Source organism: Pundamilia nyererei, unplaced genomic scaffold (assembly GCF_000239375.1).
Source record: "Pundamilia nyererei isolate P.nyererei 1_Seehausen unplaced genomic scaffold, PunNye1.0 scaffold00045, whole genome shotgun sequence".
In the NCBI taxonomy this organism is placed as follows: domain Eukaryota; kingdom Metazoa; phylum Chordata; class Actinopteri; order Cichliformes; family Cichlidae; genus Pundamilia; species Pundamilia nyererei.
This window is the reverse complement of record NW_005187446.1, coordinates 2,967,989-2,983,326: the sequence shown is the minus strand read 5'-3', so window position 1 is coordinate 2,983,326 and position 15,338 is coordinate 2,967,989. Positions and strand designations below refer to the sequence as shown.

The following is a 15,338-nucleotide window of genomic DNA, read 5'->3' as shown; positions in this document are numbered from 1 at the left end:
TTTTTTTTCCTTTCTTCTTTTGGCTTCTGTATCAAACAGCTGGATGTTTACAGGCTTCCCCGTCCCACCCACACGCTACAATAACTCAGATTTTCTTCTGCTGCAGAGTTACTGTTATTTATATTCTTGATTTTGCTTCCATAACAAATGGCATTCCATCGCTCTAGGGTATATCTCGTATGAAGAGCAGCAGTGATGTTGTGGGGGCGGTGATGAAGGAGCTGAGGCTGCAAAGCGGGCAACCGGGTTCAGACTTCCACTTGGCCGTGGCAGTGGATGGTGTCAATGGCCTGTGGGGAAGATCCACCATCAAGAAGGAGGATGAGAGTGCTGTGAGAAGACACATATAGAGTCCTGTTATTCCTCAAAGATGTTTTCAGGCTTCTTCTACGTTTGCCACAGATGGAAAATCTCATGCGTCTCACTTTCTCACTGTTATCAGGTCGATCCAGAGGCGCTCACTTTGATTTATAACCTGAGGAAGCTCATGAGGAATGACTGGGTGAGAAGAGCACAAGGTGTTTACGAGAATATTATGTTGAAGAGATTTTCCATTAACGCTCTCTCTCTTTCTCGTTTTAGACTGGAGGCGCCATTATCGCCACTCTGTCCCAGACGGGATCGCTCTACACCCCCAAATCTGCCTACTTGCCTCAAGAGCTGCTCGGAGAGGTTAGAGGTCATTTGATTGTGCTTTATTATCTGTAGCACTCGCCCTCAAGCAGTGACGGCAGATTCGTCTTTGCTTGTCATTTTCAGTTTTGGCTATTAGTCAGGAAATTGCAGACTGAGCAACATTTTGTTGTCTGTGAGCATGAAATCATGCTGCATAACCAGCAATATTGTCAGAAAACAGATTTCTTGTGACATTTGTCAACAAAGGATGAATCTTATTCTTTGTTTAGTGCATACACGCCCTCTTTCTTTAGTAAGCTGGCTCTTCTATGCAGCAGCATGAATGTGAATGCTTCTGTTACTGTTCCCATTCTGCTCGCTGGGTTCAGTTTTGCAGTTATACAGCGCGACTGTGTCAATGCAGTCCGTTCTGTTCATCACAGCCATATTTGTCTGATGTGTGCGTGTCACAAGATTCATTTGCAGATGGACCGATAAATCCATCTCTGTCGCCCACCTCTTATTCTGGACAACAATTAAACAATAAAACTCAAAGCAGGCTCGTAAAACATTCTGATCCCCCCCCATTAAAAAGTGTTGGTGATGTAAGTTCACACTGTGTGGGCTTGACCTGAACTTTTTCTTTTCTTTTAAATGCATTAATTCATATTTAGAAATGTGCATTATTGATTTTTTTCCCCTTTAGTGCATCTATCTTATGTAAAGACTGATATTTGTTAGAGCCTGCAGTGCATGTTTTGCATTTTTATGATGATTCATATGTTCTCTATTTTTCTATTGTAAGTTATTGTCAGTATGTAAGTGATCATCAGCTGTATTGAAAGGCTTTAAACATGGCTGAAAACGTGAGATTTGATGTTTTGTGTTCTGTTTGTGTTTTCATCATCAGAGGGGGTTTGACAGCATGGATCCATTCATTCCAGTTTCTGTGCCCAACTACAGCGAGAAGGAGTTTGAGAGCTGTTACCTCTACTATATGGACCGCCACTGGCTGCAGCACCCACAGAGTGAGCGAGGATGGTGATGGTGACACTAATAACACGTGTAATTTAGGCTGTGTTTCTAATATTTTAATTTTTTTCCTCTAATCAGGTCGAACTGAGGAAGGGAAAAAAGAACTCGTCTTCTTGAGCAACAAGAATCCATCAATGTTGGACAGAATTTGTGGCTTCTTATGAGGATGCAAACAGATTAAAATCTCTCTCACATACACACTCACTCACTCACACACACACACACACAGTATCGGTCTACTAGAAATAAAAAAAACATACATGTGTCCATGTCTGTAATATGTATACTGTTGTAAACTATGATGCATGCGTGCTACTTTGATAATAAAATGTTAAAATAAAGAAAATTGTGCTTTTGGTTTTGTCAGCACTTTGATCTTATGTGGTCCGAAATCCTCAATTTCTGTCAGTGTAAATAGTTTAACTACACATTTAATCAATGAGATATCTTAATATAGGATACTGTAATGTGTAAAATTACAGAAATCTAAGTTTAATTACTTTGGTATATTGTGAGTGGCCATGGGGAAGGTATTTATTGTTAGGAAAAGCTTTAAAATTGGATGCAGTTAAAAGTCCAGTCTTTCTCAGGGTGATTCTGGCTCCCAGGACTTTTGTTTCACACCCCGGAGTTTGGGTTTCAGGTACAGTCAGAAACACACTTTTCAAAATCCAGGACCAAAGTCCAGGTGGATCTGCTATACCGAGCAGGATTACTGGAGTCACACAGGCATAGGAAAGGGTTGCTGATCACCATATGCTGGGAAAAAGTGTATTCCCCAATACCAACCAGCTAGCAAATAGAAAATTGTAATTTCAGTCATTAAGTGTCTACACCTATACATCTCTGGGATTTACTTAATGAGGTAAATTCTACAAGAGAATATAGCAGCCTCTCTGAACATTTGATAAATGGCAGTCATCAGGACTTTATGACTAGTTGATAAATAATTCACTGGGGTTGAATTTTACAAATTTTAATTAATAATTTTAAAAACTGTAACCAAACATCACTGGCTTACTTTTATGGTCCAAAGTTGTTTGATTTATTATGATCTACTACGAATGTCGGTGAATAAAAGCAAGCTGGTTCAAAATGCAGTACTAGTAAATTTACTACTAGTCTAGTTTCATACATTCACCAGCTAGGAGACCACGTGTCCCATTTCCTGTTGGCCTGCACTGCATTTTTATCCCTCGTGCCCTTGTCCCACATATTACGACAATGTCCCACATTTTAATTGGCTCAGGTTTCCAAACGTGAAGTCATGTCTCACAACACACGTGTGACACAAAAAGAATCACGCAGACCTAGAGATGCATCCTCCCCGAAACCCAGATATGATAACCAAATGGAAAAGCCGCTGAAAAGCTAGCGTAACAGAAAAAGACATTACAATACAGAAATGGAGGAAGAACTTGACATTTATGCGTAAAGCCTATTTGATCAGTGAAGAAATCGGAAAAAGTCGTTCAAATAAAATAGCTTTTATTCCTTACAAGATGTTAGTAACAGCAGTAATCTGTTGTTATTTATTTATTTATTTTAAATTGTTTTTTTTCAAAGCTTTCAGGTTCATAATTTCTCAAATATAGCGCATTGAGGTAGCTTGCTATGAATTGGGGCTATATAAATTAAAATCAGCTGAACTGAAAACCTTTCTGAGGTTATTAATATATTTACAAAATATTTAAAAATATTTATTTTTGTAATTTTGCGTATATTGTTCTATTGCCCAATCGTGCAGTTACGTAATTGGCTTAGTATTTTCTTCCTTTGCACTTCTTGCTCTCTATGTTGCAATAAAGTTTATCTAAAAAAAGTGGGGGAAAAATGAAGGTATAGCACCACCTGGCTGCCGATGCGGAATATTGCATAGTTGTTCACGTGATCATATGTAACGTCACATGACTGGCTAATAGGGAGGAAGTGGGGAAAGTTGTTTGGGATGACATTTGATCAAATTGGAGAAACGTGAGGAGGACTGACCTTTCTAGTAACTCTGTAGGACATGAGGTAAACTGCAGGAGCGTCTAAGGTGAGCACATCTTCTTCTACGTTTACAAAGTGCGCCGTATGACAAGGAAATTAGTAAAAAGCACGCACCTCTGTCTGATACGTGTGTTTTTCTAAATAAAAACTCGCACTTCTATGTTTAAAACTACTCTGTTTGTAGATAAAATGGCCCTTTCATCTCTGTCATCTGTCCTTTGGGCGCTCCTTTTCGTGGCAGCACAAGTGATCCTCTCTGCAGGTAACCAGGAAAACACACAGTCACACACACACACACACACACACAGCTTGTGTGTCTTTTATTACTGCAGAAGAATAATTGTTAACTAGATTTATTCTTCTCCCAGGTTACAATAAATGTGTTGCCAGAAACTTTGGCTATGACTCTGTGGTGTGTGAATGTAATTCGACATATTGTGACAGCATTGGATCTGTCAGCCTACCTCCACTGGGCCAGTTCTCGTCCTACCTGAGCAACATTGCGGGCAGCAGACTGGAGGCCAGTCAGGGTGAAGTTCGGGCTAACAGCACTGGAGAAAGTGGGTAGAGGAGTGGCATTTTAAGATCCCATCAGTGATGCTGGAGCAGGTGCAGAGCATTTCTGTCTGCTTTTGTGTTTCTTTCAGGGCTCAGGTTGACTATCGTTCCCTATCAGAAGTACCAGAAGACCAGGGGATTTGGAGGGGCGATGACAGATGCAGCAGCCATCAATATACTCTCTCTTTCTGCTGGTGCACAGGAACAGCTGCTGAGGCAGTACTTCTCCAGTGAAGGTACACTGCCACTGTACCGGGGAGACATAGCCTTACAGCCTACGAAAGGGCGATACAAAGTTAGGCAGTAAAAGAATACTAATAGGTATAAGAAGGGTAACAGAAACGAGGAGATGTTAGACAGTTTGGGGTATTAAAAGGCACTTTTTAAACTTGCATCAGCAGCATGATGATCATCAAAACATGTCATAGCCCAGTATCAGCACCAGTTATAATTGACTGAGTGATTAAAAAATAAAATTATTCCCCAATGATATACACAGATGTAACAAATATATGCAGAATAACTAGAAAAGGGTTTTGTGTCTAATTGTGTCTCCTTTTTTATTTTCTCTATACATTTACTGTTACACTGTTACAATGGTAGTACGACATCGGTGAGACAGCAGTCCCCAGTGATCTGAGGGGTACTTAGCACAGCAAACCCACTCACCTGCTGTTTAGACCTGGTGTGTATGAAGGGCAGCCAATCAGAAGAAAGTGTCATTAAAGAATGGGGCAAGGGAGCTAAAAAAAAAAGCTTGTTTCACAGTGGATGAAACTGCACCCAGGCCCAGTAAAATGCAAGTGTGGTGAACTGTAACGCAAAGCTGTTCTAGTAGAGTCAAAGTTTAAAGCTATAGAGCTGGAAATTAGTATTAGGGCCCTCTATAAAGTAGAGTCTCATCTAATTCAGTTACAGTTTGGTTAGAAATATAAAACCTGAGGACATGAAGAACAAAAAACGGTGCACATCCTGCCGAGCCCTGATCATTGACATCACTGGCCTGAGGCAAGTAATAGATGGTGCCATGATTACAGGATTAGTGACACTTGTAGATGTCTTAGAGCAGCCAAAAAGGAAGAAAAAAAGCAGATCAAAACCAACAGTCATTCAACACAATTACCTTCATTCAGGAAGGAAAAAATAATTTTAACCAAAAATGGCCTTAGTTCAATCATTTTCTACTTCCCAGATGTCCTGCTTCCCTCCTAAGCTGAGGCCAGATGTGTTTATCTGGTTAACTGAAAGGAGGAAATCATTTTAGTGAAGCTGACTGCACTGTGGGAAAGCGGTTGACCAGTAAACACCAACAGCTGCCTGGCAAATGTACGGACAAAAAGGGTGGTACGTGGGTTTTTTGTTTTCTTTTCTTCTCCATTGGAAGTGGGCTGTCTGGGATTCCCCTCTCTGTGTGGAGGCTGCTCACTAGGACGAGAGTACAATGGCGTAGGTCGGCAGAAAACGCTGAAAGAGCCTTCTCCTGGTGAGGAGGTTGAAAGACTGTGAAAGTTGAGCACACCTGCAGAGTTCTTTTCTTGCCCAAAAACTACAACTACAGCCATGACTCAGCTACTATGAAGGGCATCCTGCCAGAACAGCTTCCTTGGACGTTGTTATTGATGCCTCAGATTTCTGGAAATCTATTGCATGGCTTGTTCACCAGTCTTCTAAAACATATTCTTTAAAGAGTTTTTACACCGTGGAATAAAATGCTATAATTGTTGAGTAATAATACTGATTTATCCCCCAGCTTTGGTTGTGTTGATGTGTTTTGTGGCAGGTATCGGCTACAGTGTAGTGCGTGTCCCCATGGCCAGCTGTGACTTCTCCACACGTCTGTACACCTATGCTGACACACCTGGAGACTATGATCTGCACAATTTCACTCTGGCCCCAGAAGACATCAACATGAAGGTGTCTGTCTTTTGTCTCGCACGCTGACACGGCCGTTGTCGTCCATGTCTCATCTTACCTCCTTTGTGTTCCAGATCCCTCTCTTGCAGCGTGCGCAGGCCTTGTCTCCTCGTCCTCTGTCTCTGCTGGCCAGTGCCTGGAGTGCCCCCGCCTGGATGAAAACGAACGGTGCACTCACAGGAAAGGGCTCCCTGAAGGGCCAGCCAGGGGGCAAGGAGCATAAAACCTGGGCTCAGTACTATGTCAGGTGACTTCTGTGGCTTAAAATCAGATTGATATCAGATATTGGAGGAGCATGATTCAAGAGAAATGTATTCTGTTTGGTGCTTTAATCATTTCCTGTCAGGTTCCTGGAGGAATACGCTAAATATAACTTGACCTTCTGGGCACTGACGACAGGAAACGAGCCCTCTGCAGGAATGATGACAAACTACAGGTCTACTCAGATGCATTAAAAGTTTTTTTCATATAAAAAATGTTAAGCATTGAGCTGTGGATTCTAAATTTTGCAGCAGACTGACAAGCATATTTGTCTCACTGCAGTTTTCAAGCCCTGGGCTTCACTCCTGAGGAGCAGAGGGACTGGGTGTCTCTGGACCTGGGCCCTGCCCTGCACGCTTCGTCATACCCACACACACACGTCCTCATACTGGATGACAGCCGCATTCTGCTGCCCCACTGGGCCAAAGTGGTGAGTCAGTAAACAGAAGGGTAGCAGGAAAGGTCATGACAAACTTTATTTTACCTGAGGCAAATAAGAAATTAAAAATGAATCAGTTTTAGGAGAATAAATGAATCCAAAACATCTTAGCAAGATAACTTGAAAGCCTAATGTAGTGAAATACAAGAAGGGGAAGAGGGAAGAGGTTTCAACCATAATTCCCATTAACATGACTTGTGGAGGGATATTAAAGTATATATGGATGAATTAGCCACTTACAAACTCCAAAGACTGATTTACACCAAAAAATAGGGAAGTTGTTGGATCTGCAAAAGAAAAATGCAAGCAACAGGCAAAACTGTGGCCCTGTAGTCTAATTTAACCAAATAACTTATTAAAATCAGTATTTACCCATTATGCTATAATTAGCTTCCAGTTAGCCTATTGAAGCTAGGGGAAGGACTTTAAGAAAAAAAACTTGGTGTCACTCGATGAAAGTCCAGAGGAGAGTTTATAGTGGTAAAATGAGTCGTGACTGGAATTGGAATCACATAAAAGGACATTTACTTTACTCAGTGTCTACAGCAGCTGTGAGGAAACATATATTTAAAGACTTTACTGAAACCTTTTGGGAGGAAATAAATCCAGTATTTTGTGTATACTTTTCTAGGACTGATCTGGAAAATTGTGGCACTATTACTTTAAGCACGTGGAAAGTTTTATTCCTTATCTCTGCCAAGGAGGTTTGCACGTGTGTGTCATCTTTCTATCTGTGAAGTTATGAGTGAATTTTGATAAAATTGAATGATTTATTGATAAAATCGACAAAAAGTCTTAATGCTTAGAAACTATGATTCTTACAAGTATGGTGTATTGTCAACACACAGAAAGTACCATATAAGGATTTAAAATGTCACGTCACGTTTGACCTCTGACCTGACAACATACGCTTATAGGGATATGTGGGGATTCTAAATATGTTAATATATTACGGCATTGTTATTTACTTTACAGTAAAAGCTTATAGCTTTTAAATAAATACCAATTTGAGTACATTTACAATGTTTTATGAATAAGTGTTTTTTTTTAAAACAAAGCAAAACTTTTTTCACTTGATATTTATTAGTGTACATTTAAACAAATGTACTAAACAATAAACAATCAAAATTATGTGAAGTATATTAAAATTAGCTATTGGTTTTAACTGCACTACAAAACTTCTTACATTTTAAAATAACAAAGAAAACAAAATGAATATGTAAAAATGCGAAAGGTTCCCCTTAATAGTAAATACTGTCCAGCGACTGAGCTGCCCTAGCAGAGGTTTGTGCTCTCTCAGTGCTTCTTGTTTTCGTTATTATTTTTTCCCTCTTGTCCCTCCAGGTCTTAAGTGATATTCATGCAGGAAGGTACATCCATGGTGTGGCAGTCCACTGGTACTTAGACAGCGTTGTGCCACCTGACATCAGCCTGGGAACCACCCACGACCTCTACCCGGAGTATTACCTGTTTGGCACAGAGGCCTGCGCTGGTTGGAACCCGCTAAACAAAGGAGTGATGCTGGGAAGCTGGGACAGAGCTGAACAGTATGCACATGACATTATAGAGGTAAGATCATATTATCTGATGCGTGGAGGTTTGTGCTTGTTCAGTCAGATCCACTGCAAAAAGAGAATTTGACAAGCTGTGAGCTGTTCCAGAAAGGTGAGTCACCTCCCTTCGTGGTGCAGTGCAGGTTGTGCACACACTCGAGAGACTGCAGGCCTGCAGGCCATCAAAGCAAGCTGGAACTGGTGTTTAGTTTCTTCTTTCTTCACTCTCTTTCAAGGGAAATTGGACTCCTTCCATTCTCTCTCTTTTGCATGGGTGAATTCAGGCTGCAGACGCTCTGAGAGTCCAGAGGAATTTGTTTATGTAGACGTGCGATAGTTAAACAAAACGCTAGTTCAGCAGGCTGACTAAATTACACATCTTACTACAAAACACAGAGGAGGTAGCAGATAGTAAACTGTGGGTGTTTTTCTCCACGGCAGGACTTGAATCATTATGTGGTCGGCTGGACTGATTGGAACCTGGCGCTGGACCCGAACGGTGGACCAAACTGGGTTAAAAACGTAGTGGACAGCCCTGTTATAGTGGATGCGACGCGTGATGTCTTCTACAAGCAGCCGTCTTTCTACAGCATGGCCCACTTCAGGTAGTCAGGATCTCTGCTCACACTGAATGCTACATTTCACCCGTTCCATTACTTCACCGAGATCTTCTTACATGATCTTTCTACACAGCAAGTTTCTGTGGGAGGGGTCTCAGAGAGTGGGGGTGTCTGCCAGTGGAGAGACACACCTGGAATTTTCTGCCTTCATCCGACCTGATGGCTCACTAGTGCTCATCATACTCAACAGGTAAGGCATATTTAATCTGTTGTAGGAAATGTGGCATGATGGGTAAACACTGAACTGTTTCTATGCTTTGTTTTTCTTTTTTAGATCATCATCAGACATCCTGTTTGAAGTCTGGGACCCTCCTGTGGGTTACATCCCCTCCACTGCTCCAGCTCATTCTCTGCTCACACTTGCTTGGAAAAGGCAGTGATCATTAAAGCAGTTTCTCAGACTGCATATTTGTTTCAGCTGAACCACATTAAAAGCATTTCTCTGCGAATTTGCACACAGGATGATCATAAAACCTCCTGATTTTAGGGCCTTAATTTTTGTTTAGCTCCTACCTCTGGACCAAGCAAGCAAGAGGAACCTCTGACATAAATGTAGGGCGATTGCATCACTTCAGCATTCCTTTTGGCAGTGTGAATACAAACAGGAAAAAAGCCCTTATAAGCCCCTAGTTCTTGAGAAAGATTTCAGTGTGGCTTTGGGAGTCTCCACAACTGTTTGGTCCAAAAACCCCTAATACAAAAGCTGTTTTATGTTTTAAGTTTCATCACACAGACATATTATTTTGTTTTGCTGTGATTTTTTTTTTTTTAAACATAAACCAGACATTCAACACATTATTTCCCCTTTCAAATGTCTTGGGGGGGGAAAAATGATGCCTGAAAAGAATATACACATTAGCCTGTGCTACGTAATCACTGGTGCCTTGATTTCCTTTTAATAACATGCTTGACATGGCTCTGATCAAATCATGTAATGCACTGAATCTGTACATAATTTAAGTTGTTGCTATTTAATCATATTTGCTAAATAAAACAATGTTTGAAATTTGGAGGAACAACTATTACATGGATTGTGAGCAATGAAAATGAAACTGACTTTTTTTTTCAGTTTATTAATACATCATAGACAGTTTATCATAGACATTTTTTTCATATATATAATATACAGTTTCATTACCAAGTATTTCACATTTGGGCCTCCATTCTCATGTTTATTTCTTTGCAAATTTTAAGTTGTTGGACTAAAATTATTTACATCAAACAGTGATAAAATGTGAAACAAAAGACAGTCGTAAACAGGAATAAAATGACAGAGGGATGCCAGCTGTTTATACTATACACACCAGGAGGAGCATGTTGAAATATGAAGCATTGTATATGGGGCCAAGCTCTGAGGATTTATTTTTATTCCCTTGCTGGTACTATGGGTAATTGTTTTGTTTTCTTCTGATTTAGAAGAGTTCTGAAAGGTGTCTTGAATCCCTTACTTTCCTCTGTAGTTAGTCCGACCTGTTTGTGACCATTTTACAGCAGCACCTCCACATGATTCCTATACAAGACTGTCGTGCTCCTGAAACACTGCAGAGTGTGCACACAAAAACATAAACACCTTTACAGTCCAATCCAATTAAACACTAACATATCAACAGTCACTCGACATCTTCCTGACACAATCTCAACAAAGAACATTATACAGACCCTTCATAAACAGCATTTATTTCAGGGATAAAGGTGTTCATGCTGTTATGGGTTGCCTCTGTGCATGCGTAGAGTGAAAAAAAATCACCTACAGTCTTTTCATATGCTTACAGGGCTCAGTTGCAGGATTTAGGTAATCTTAAGATGAATAAAGAGGGAAAAGCATGAAGAAGTCTGGTATTTCTCGACCATAGTCTATTGCAGCAGTATATTTAAAGAAAAGATTTGAAAGCAGTTTCCTGGAGGGTTCAAAGTACAGAGGATATGGGCTTGATAAACAATCTAGGCTGGTTTGTTATTAGGCAATAAAAAAAAAAAGATAAATCAGAACTTAACTGACTCTTAAGACGTCTGCATTGGTACACAGGTGAGGAGAAAGGCATTATAATAAAAAGTAAAAATACAAAAACTCAGACAGAGATGATTATGACTGCAACGGAGATGAACAGAGGGAAATGAGAAGCATTTTGTCTTCTCAGTGGGCTGCTTGATGTAGGCGAGGAGAACTAAAGGGATGCGACAGGTGGGTGTCTCAGAAGGACCATCTCTCCTGTGTGCGAGGGTCCGTGGAGAGCGAGGGGGACTCTGATGGGGGCTGGCTGCTGCTGTCTTCTCCGTTCAAACTCTTCCTACACACTGGACATGTGTCATGCTGCACGGCCACAGAACAAAATGCAGAAAACAGTTGCTAAGCACAGTTTTCTCACAAGTGTCTGAGAAGAGTTTTAATAAGTGGAACATTATTTCGGGCCTGTTTTAAATGACGTTAGTCTGCTCTTTGTCTTTGATTGTGACTCATTTTTAAAAATGTTTTAATCTGCTCAGCCAATTATGTGCTATCCACAGCTTCCTAACTGCTAATATCAAATAACTCGAAGATGAATGCAAACAAATTTTCAGATTTGTAATTTTTTTTAACCTTTTGTCCCATACAAATTCCAGGTAGATTTTCAAAATAACACATTCACAGAGGAGGATAACATACTAAAAGCACCATGCAATAATAAAAACACTGACTGTATCATTGCAATAAATAAACTATCGGGAAGCATTATTCAGCATACAGAAGTGGCATTAAAACAACACTTCATCAGTTCCACTCCATTATCATCAATTTAAGCTAAGTGTTACTCAGGTCCCACCTACATGGCATTTCCATCATGACTCAGATAATCAAATCACATATTTGAGGTTCCTGTAGATCTGAATGCTCTCAAATGCAAAGTGAATAAATAACACATAGAATCCTCAATGTCATGTATGGTCTCTGGTATGGTTATATTTAATAAAAATTCAACGTTTTTGATGTGACTCACCATTTCCAGCCACGGTACTATACAGTCTGAGTGAAAGAAGTGGTTACAGGGTAGCTGTCTGACGGGCTCTCCAACTCTAAAGTCCTCTTTGCATACAGGGCATTCCATACAGCAATCTATTGAAGAGGATATGTGTTTTTAAATCTTTTCCTGACATCAACACCCTTGTCATTTTTGATTGAGACAGCTTCACACATGTTTACAAAGTGGTACAGCTACGTTTCTTGAGGAGATATACATTACACTTCTCAGCAGAGAATAACACAAAGTCCTGAGAATGCACCCGGACATTCATCTATGCCTTAAAGTCAGCTATCAACAGTCCTGCAGCAACTGGACAGCATAACTAGTCACACAGTTACAGCTGAGTGGTAAAATAGGACAGCATACCAAGAAGAGGAAGTCAAGAAGAACAGAGCCAAAAGAGGAAAGAAAATTGGGGAGGTGAAAGACCAGGAAGCAAAAATATATATATTTCGTCCCTAACAGGCACAGTTTCAGAAGCTCCTTCTAACAGGCAGCAAGTGTATACAAGACATTTAAGTGCTGTGAAGATTTTGAAACAACTATGTATCAACAAAATGGACACTTTGTCCTTAGCTATTTTTTTCAAAGCTGAAAACAAGTAAAAATAAAACATTATATGGAAACATGTCAATGAGTGCACATATACAACTAAAGCAAAGTAATACTTGGTTTAACATTTTTCTGGAATGCATTACTGATTATTTTGTAAGCGGACAGCATACAACACACTGACTTCAAGAGGTATGAATAGTGCGACCACTATTTAAAACACAAACTTAGTAGTAGTAGTAATAAATAGGGGTTTGACCTGACCACTCGAGCAATGACAAAACTGCAATTTGTATTTCAAGGACAGAATAAAGAAACATCAGGGGACAGTGAAGGAAAAAAGATAATCAGAGGTGACTGACCGGCTTGTTCCTGAGAAATATTGACAGTTGGGAGTGAAGAGATCTTCTCCTTCTCTGCTGGCGGAGGTCCTGTGTTCTCCAGCTGACCTAGTAACTACACAGACACGGGCACATATGTAAATACATGAGAAGAACACAAATTTTGTAGACTATTTTATAGTTTGTTTACCTGTGTTATCACAGCATCTAATCCTCCCTGCCCCCATGCATAATCCCCAGGGTTAGAGTGCAGCATCCCTGTCCTGAACGAAACACAAATAGACCTTTTTAATAATAATAATGTTATTTTAAATTGTAGTAACACCTTGTTGCTCTATAATGTCATATTACCATGACAGGGGAGGGGAGCCAGGGATTCCAGAGTTGGCAAAAAGACCAGCAAGAAATTGTTGTACAATCCTGACAAACAGAAAATGTACAGCAGTTAATGTCATTACCAAAAATAAGATCGGTTCGGGGGAAAGCATAAATAGCACTGTCATTATAAGTGGGAGTATTCAAGGCAGAGAATAGAGCCAGGAAAATTGATGAACTAGTGTGTTACTCACCCTTCCACAGCAGGCGAGCGGTCTGGCCTACTGCTGCCTCTAGACCGGTATCTCCTCTGGCTGCTCAGACGAGGGGGGCGTCCTGGTCCCCAGTGTTCCCCAGCTCCTAGTAGGCCCCCCATAGATCCTCCTAGGCCTGCTGGGACAGATCCCCCAATTGGTCCCCCTCCTAACCCTCCTAGGTCACCGAAACTCCCCAGGCGCCCACCAGGGAGCCTAGGTTCTGAGTCTGGGCTGTCAATGTCTCTTGTAAATGGCCGCTCGACTAACAAGAGGTGCCATAGCTTGATGAAATAATAATAAAGAAAAGAACAGTAACAGAAGAAAAGGAAAAGATTAAGTAAAGTAAAACATACAATCATGTTAATTAAACCTCTTTATCCCGTATTCCTTCCTCAACTCCCCAAACCTTTCAGATCATGTCATACCTCTGCAAACTGTGTGGCTGTGTCATCTAGCCCATTGGCGCCGACCTCTAGGAGACTGAGGGAAACAGCGCACAAGGGGACAAAAGACTCATTATTAGCAACATGCACTGTTCAGCTGTAGCGTAAGCCTGGAACAAAACTGCAGAGTGAGCCTACAAGTTACAACAGTGCAACATCAGCGTTCTTCAGTACATGTCCATGCTCTTGTTCCAGCTAAAGCCTGTGTGTGTGTAGACATCATATGCTGTCTAGAGAAGTGAAATGGATAGTGACGATAATACAAAAACCTCTTACCTGGAGTCTTCTGTTACTTCCTCAATGAAACCCGAGTCACATCTCGGACAGATGTACTCCTAGAAATAGATTGAGCCATGTAAGAGTCAAATAGAAGAGGAAAAATTCATTTTTTAAATTGTTTTTATTTATTTATTTTTATTTCCTAGACCCTACTATTCAAACTATTCATACTACATAAACTATCCAGTAATTTAAATATTCTATTCTCAATTATATCAATGCTCACAGAAAAAAAAATAAAATCAGGAATCAATAAATACCTGGAATTTTTTTACATTAAAATTCAATTACACTATCAACTGAAAGTATTTGTTTGTATTGGTTAACTATACACCACTTTGCATGTGTGAAAATGAGATGTGACAAAAGGTAATATTCTATCACTGTCAAATCAGCATCCATTCCACAAAATAATTACAGCACGTGAAGACATTTTGCGGCCTAATATGGCACACAAAGAAGTACAGCCAGATAATATCAGTAAGAAGTGTGACGGCCTGTATTTTGTGAATGCAACCAAGTAGGTAGAGCTGGTCTGCCAACCACACCTAAAGAGAGGCGTTATAGAAAACCCGTGTAACAGAATGAGGAAAACACTGCTACCAGTTTATTTGTGCAGCTGGTGCAGTTGTACACTAAAAGCACAGACTTATAAACCATGAAAACAGGATAGAAGCGGGGTCATTTAATATACAGATAGGGTTATGAGAGATTAAAGCGATACCCTTGTTGAACAGCATATGTGTATTAAAAGTAGGTCACAAAAATACCAGCCTTTTGTATTATGCTTATACCATGCTTAAGTTCACATGACAATTTTAAAACTCATATTCGCACAGCATAGAGAAATTTGGGGATCTAAAATGAATTTTGTGGTTAAAACGTGTTAAGAAACTTTGCCGTAAGCAAAACAGTTTGTATCAGTTGAGTGTCAAATTGGACAACCTCACAGATTATACAGTTTGTTGTATAAAACGGACAGATGACTGAGGACCGGTGCCTGGGCTGTACTGTAGTAGCACAGGTCGACAATCTTAGGTGTTGGAGTCACTTAGCTCAGTGAAGACATGCCATAGGACTGACTGTGCCTGGGACACTTTAGAGTCAGTGACAAGGAGGACTGGAATTACCCTCAGCTGGATCATAAAAATAAAAGATTAATGTG

At 40.3% G+C, this 15,338-nt stretch overlaps 3 protein-coding genes across 5 annotated transcripts in view; 2 read left to right on the top strand and 1 right to left on the bottom strand.

The window, feature by feature from the left end:
• The window catches only part of dap3 (death associated protein 3), a 6,122-nt gene extending 4,126 nt beyond the window's left edge, over positions 1-1,996 (top strand). For all 3 annotated transcript variants that reach the window (XM_013910573.1, XM_005732076.2, XM_005732077.2), the window contains exons 9-13: positions 168-332; positions 443-502; positions 583-672; positions 1,526-1,643; positions 1,729-1,996. In XM_013910573.1, coding sequence (XP_013766027.1) covers positions 168-332; positions 443-502; positions 583-672; positions 1,526-1,643; positions 1,729-1,814 — 519 coding nt within the window. In that variant the 3' untranslated portion in view covers positions 1,815-1,996. The remainder of the gene's footprint in view (positions 1-167; positions 333-442; positions 503-582; positions 673-1,525; positions 1,644-1,728) is intronic.
• Positions 1,997-3,540: 1,544 nt separating this feature from the next.
• On the top strand, positions 3,541-9,997 carry gba1 (glucosylceramidase beta 1). The gene is made up of 12 exons (XM_005732075.1): positions 3,541-3,688; positions 3,827-3,904; positions 4,011-4,202; positions 4,290-4,436; positions 5,981-6,114; positions 6,189-6,361; positions 6,461-6,550; positions 6,658-6,805; positions 8,159-8,383; positions 8,809-8,972; positions 9,061-9,177; positions 9,262-9,997. Exons 2-12 carry the CDS (start codon positions 3,832-3,834, stop codon positions 9,365-9,367), a joined length of 1,569 nt encoding a protein of 522 aa, XP_005732132.1. The 5' UTR covers positions 3,541-3,688; positions 3,827-3,831; the 3' UTR covers positions 9,368-9,997.
• A 47-nt stretch (positions 9,998-10,044) lies between these two features.
• Positions 10,045-15,338, bottom strand: part of rnf115a (ring finger protein 115a) — a 6,537-nt gene continuing 1,243 nt past the window's right edge. Inside the window, exons 2-9 of the mRNA XM_005732073.2 lie at positions 14,171-14,229; positions 13,877-13,931; positions 13,449-13,732; positions 13,231-13,299; positions 13,070-13,142; positions 12,901-12,994; positions 11,963-12,078; positions 10,045-11,298 (exon numbers count right to left, since the gene is read on the bottom strand). Coding sequence (XP_005732130.1) covers positions 11,179-11,298; positions 11,963-12,078; positions 12,901-12,994; positions 13,070-13,142; positions 13,231-13,299; positions 13,449-13,732; positions 13,877-13,931; positions 14,171-14,229 — 870 coding nt within the window. The 3' untranslated portion in view covers positions 10,045-11,178. The remainder of the gene's footprint in view (positions 11,299-11,962; positions 12,079-12,900; positions 12,995-13,069; positions 13,143-13,230; positions 13,300-13,448; positions 13,733-13,876; positions 13,932-14,170; positions 14,230-15,338) is intronic.

Excerpts from the sequence above, each read along its gene's own strand:
- gba1 (XM_005732075.1), top strand. The coding sequence starts at position 3,832 with ATGGCCCTTTCATCTCTGTCATCTGTCCTTTGGGCGCTCCTTTTCGTG. Across the intron at positions 3,905-4,010 it reads ACAAGTGATCCTCTCTGCAG|GTTACAATAAATGTGTTGCC; the intron begins GTAACCAGGAAA and ends TTCTTCTCCCAG. Across the intron at positions 8,973-9,060 it reads TACAGCATGGCCCACTTCAG|CAAGTTTCTGTGGGAGGGGT; the intron begins GTAGTCAGGATC and ends CTTTCTACACAG.